General features: G+C 36.4%; 1 protein-coding gene across 1 annotated transcript in view; it reads right to left on the bottom strand.

The window, feature by feature from the left end:
• The window catches only part of LOC107713135 (AT-rich interactive domain-containing protein 3B-like), a gene marked incomplete at its 3' end in the record, with an annotated part of 47,041 nt that overhangs the window by 38,796 nt on the left and 4,350 nt on the right, over nucleotides 1-3,895 (bottom strand). Inside the window, exon 2 of the mRNA XM_016518573.1 lies at nucleotides 2,282-2,803. Coding sequence (XP_016374059.1) covers nucleotides 2,282-2,803 — 522 coding nt within the window. The remainder of the gene's footprint in view (nucleotides 1-2,281; nucleotides 2,804-3,895) is intronic.

Genomic DNA, 3,895 nt, shown 5'->3' with positions numbered 1-3,895 from the left:
GCTTTTAAATTTCACTGATTAGGGTGACAAAATATGATTAAACTAAAGTGTTTTAATATTTTAATATAATTGAGATACTATTACAGATTTGTTAATGCTTTGATTTAAATTCAATATTTTTATTTTCTGCTTTTGTGTTAATTTTACTTAAAGTTTGAGCAGTTTTATTGTATTTCTGCCATTCATTTTTGTTGTTTTTACATTTCTACATAGTTTTTTATGCATTTGAAGAATGCATTGCATTAGAAGTTCAGGTTTAAGATTCAGCTGCATGTCAGATGATGACGTTCATAACGCAGCATTCCCTTCAAAATCAATAAATTTCCACCATGCAGCTACTGTACAGCGCGCCACACACACATGCACAAACACTCCCACGCGTTCGCTGACAAATTTGGGCCAAATGTCTCTTTGCACGGCCTGGACGCTTGCCAAAGTCGATTCAGCGTTTGGCAGGAGCCTAAGAGAGCAAATAAGTGTCCGGCTCTGAGCCAGAACTCACGCGGAGAGCAGAACGAAGCAGATGTTTCTCCTGAGGAGCTCAAACCAACACAAACACACACAGAAACCTGCAGACCACCGACTGACCCATCAAAGCATGCCCAGCTTCCTAAACAAATACATGAACAAGTCTGCCTGCTTTTGAATAAGAATAATGGATTCGCATTGTGTCAGAATGAATGGAATTTGGAGTTTCAAACTAGTGAAAGCATCCATGTCAAGTTGGAAATGTTACAAAAGCTTCAACTTCTCTCACTTGAACAGGTGGCAGAACATTTCTGTTTAATTTACTATTGATAATAGTTCAGATTTAATTTGAACAATGTTGTATTTAACAAACATGCAAATGCTTCAGAATGTCTTGCAAAAGGTCATGTTCGTACGGAGTATTTTTGTCTTGTTTTCTGGTTCAAGTATCTATAAATATTTTTAAGATGCACATACTTTTACTTTAGATGCGCAATGACTGAAATGCATTAAAATGAGTTTAAGCTCAAAACAAGAAATAATATCAGTCAGTAAACTAATATTCAAAGGGAAACAAGATTATTTTTCTGACCCCAAACTCACTTCATTTTGGTATATTTTTCAGAAAACAAGCTTTAGAAGCAAAATGACTTAAAATATTAAGTCTGATTTTCTGAAGAAAAAAAAAAGGATAGAAATAAAGTGAGTTCATGCTTAAAATTGACAGATATTTTCTTGTTTTAAACTCACTTCAATTTGATAGATTTCTTTCTTGCAGAAAACAAGATGTGAAAATTACGTGAAAATGAAGTAAGTTTTTGCTTAAAACATAAAAAATATCTTTTAATATCTTTGTTTTCCCTTTGAATTAAGTTTTTTACTTCTTCTAATTTTCCTTGTTTTAAGGATAAACTCTACTTTTTTTTTTAAATATATGAAAAGTAAGTGAGTTTTTGCTTAAAACAAGATAAAAATATCTGAAAATGAGGTCAGAAAAACAATCTTGTTTATCTTTTTGAATTAAGTAAATTTTTCCTCTCTTATTTTTCTTGTTTTAAGTATAGACTCACTTCATTTTGATACTTTTTCTTACTATATGCAAATGAAAATGAGTTTTTGCATAATACAAAAAAAAAACTGCCTATGGGGTCGGAAAAATAAACTTGTTTTTCCCTTTGAATTAAGTTTATTTTTCTTGTTTTATTTTTCTTGATTTAATTATAAACTCACTTCATTTTGATACACGTCATTAAAGAAGACTTCATATCTTGTCATTTTGCTTCTCCAGTAAATGTATCTTGATTTAAGAATGTTTACATCTGTGACCCTGCAGCACAAAACCAGTAAATTTTTTTAAATTGAGATTTATACATCATCTGAAAGTTGAATAAATAAGCTTCCATTGGTGTGTGGTTTGTTAGGATAGGACAATATTTGGCTGAGATACAACTATTTGAAAATCTGGAATCTGAGGGTGCAAAAAAATCTAAATATTGAGAAAATCATCTTTAAAGTTGTCCAAATGAAGTTCTTAGCAATGCATATTACTAATCAAAAATTAAGTTTTGATATATTTACGGTAGGAAACTTACAAAATATCTTCATGGAACATGATCTTAATATTCTAATGATTTTTGGCATAAAACAAAAATGTATAATTTTGACCCATACAATGTATTGTTGGCTATTGCTACAAATATACCTGTGCTGCTTATGACTGCTTTTGTGCTGCAGGGTCACATACTTATCCTGAAACACAAGTCAAAAATACAACAGTAAGGGAGAAAGCACAAGATAACACAAGCTCTCTTACCGCTCTAAAGTGATCCTCGTAGCTCCAGTACGCTTGGCCATTAGGAGAAGACACAGACGGTCGCCCGACGGGTGAGAGATCGTCCTCGGGCTCCTGTTTGACCCTGACGCCGGGTGACGGAGCTCTCTGCGCATCTGCGGCGGCCCCGGGGCCCGAGAAGCTCCCGAAGGGCCGCTCATCTTCCTCGCTACCTTCATCACCCTCCATCATCCCATCATCATCATCCGAGTCCCGGTCGCGTTCGGAGTCCAAACTGCTTTGATTGGAGACACGGGATGGATGTCCGGCCCCAGAAGCGCCGAGGCCCCTGCTCATGAACCCGGCTCCTGAAGCCCGAGCGGCGGCCAGAACGGCCTGCTGAGCCGCGAGCTGCTGCGCGTACATGATGTGAGCTTCACGCAGCCTGCGCTCCTTGTGCTCCATCTCCAGACGCGCCTGCTGCTGCCGCTGAAGATGCTCCATCATTTGCTCCAGCTTCACTCCTGCGGAGCCGCTGTGGGGAAACCCACCCAAACCAGCCTCCTGAGACACGGGACAGAGACATCCGTGAGCTTCACAGCTACACATGCATAACTCAGCATGCACCACCATCAGCAGGTTTGGGGTTCAGTGATCACGTGCAAATGTAAACATATGGCTAGGACTGTCACGTTAACAACTTTTTTGTTGTGCGATATAGTGCCCCAGAAATAATTGCGATAAGCGATATTATTGTCATTTTAAGACCATTTTAGGCCACTGAATATATGTGTCCCTGCAGCACAAAAGCAGTCATAAGCAGCACAGGTATATTTGTAGCAATAGCCAACAATACATTGTATGGGTCAAAATTATCAATTTTTCTTTTATGCCAAAAATCATTAGAATATTAAGATCATGTTCCATTGTAAATTTCCTACCGTAAATATATCAAAACTTAATTTTTGATTAGTAATATGCATTGCTAAGAACTTCATTTGGACAACTTTAAAGATGATTTTCTCAATATTTAGATTTTTTTGCACCCTCAGATTCCAGATTTTCAAATAGTTGTATATCAACCAAATATTGTCCTATCCTAACAAACCACACATTAGTGGAAAGATTATTTATTCATTTAATCTCAATTTCAAAACATTGACCTTTATGACTGGTTTTGTGGTCCAAGGTCACATATAATCATAATATAACAAACATAATAATGCAAGAAGGCCTATACACACTTTCAAATGACAACAAACTATATTCAGAACACGGAAATTAAGTATCAAAATATTAGATACCTTAAAAAACTTGAATAAATAGTAAATAAACATTTTCTAACAAAAAGTGCAAAGTAGAAAAAAGAAAAGTGCACAAAGAACTTGTATGGAGATTTTTGCATCTACAGATTTTTCCCGGACCTTCTTTTCTCTGTAAATGAAGGGTGCACACTATTGCTGAAAAACACAATCACTACTCAGCAGTCAGATGTCCGTATGCACAAAGGCACAGATCCCCAAACAAGGTCATATCTGCAGATGAAACTTTTTTTTGTAGAAGCACTTTTTAAATTTGAACTAGCACCTCATGACTACACAACGTTATGTACGAGAAGCTGCAAAAGACACAGGCGCAAATGGAATGTACAAAACA

This window comes from Sinocyclocheilus rhinocerous, unplaced genomic scaffold, assembly GCF_001515625.1.
Source record: "Sinocyclocheilus rhinocerous isolate Xijiao unplaced genomic scaffold, SAMN03320098_v1.1 scaffold1093, whole genome shotgun sequence".
Classification (NCBI taxonomy): domain Eukaryota; kingdom Metazoa; phylum Chordata; class Actinopteri; order Cypriniformes; family Cyprinidae; genus Sinocyclocheilus; species Sinocyclocheilus rhinocerous.
Note: the sequence above shows the minus strand (reverse complement) of the source record. Positions and strands in the feature narration are given on the sequence as shown.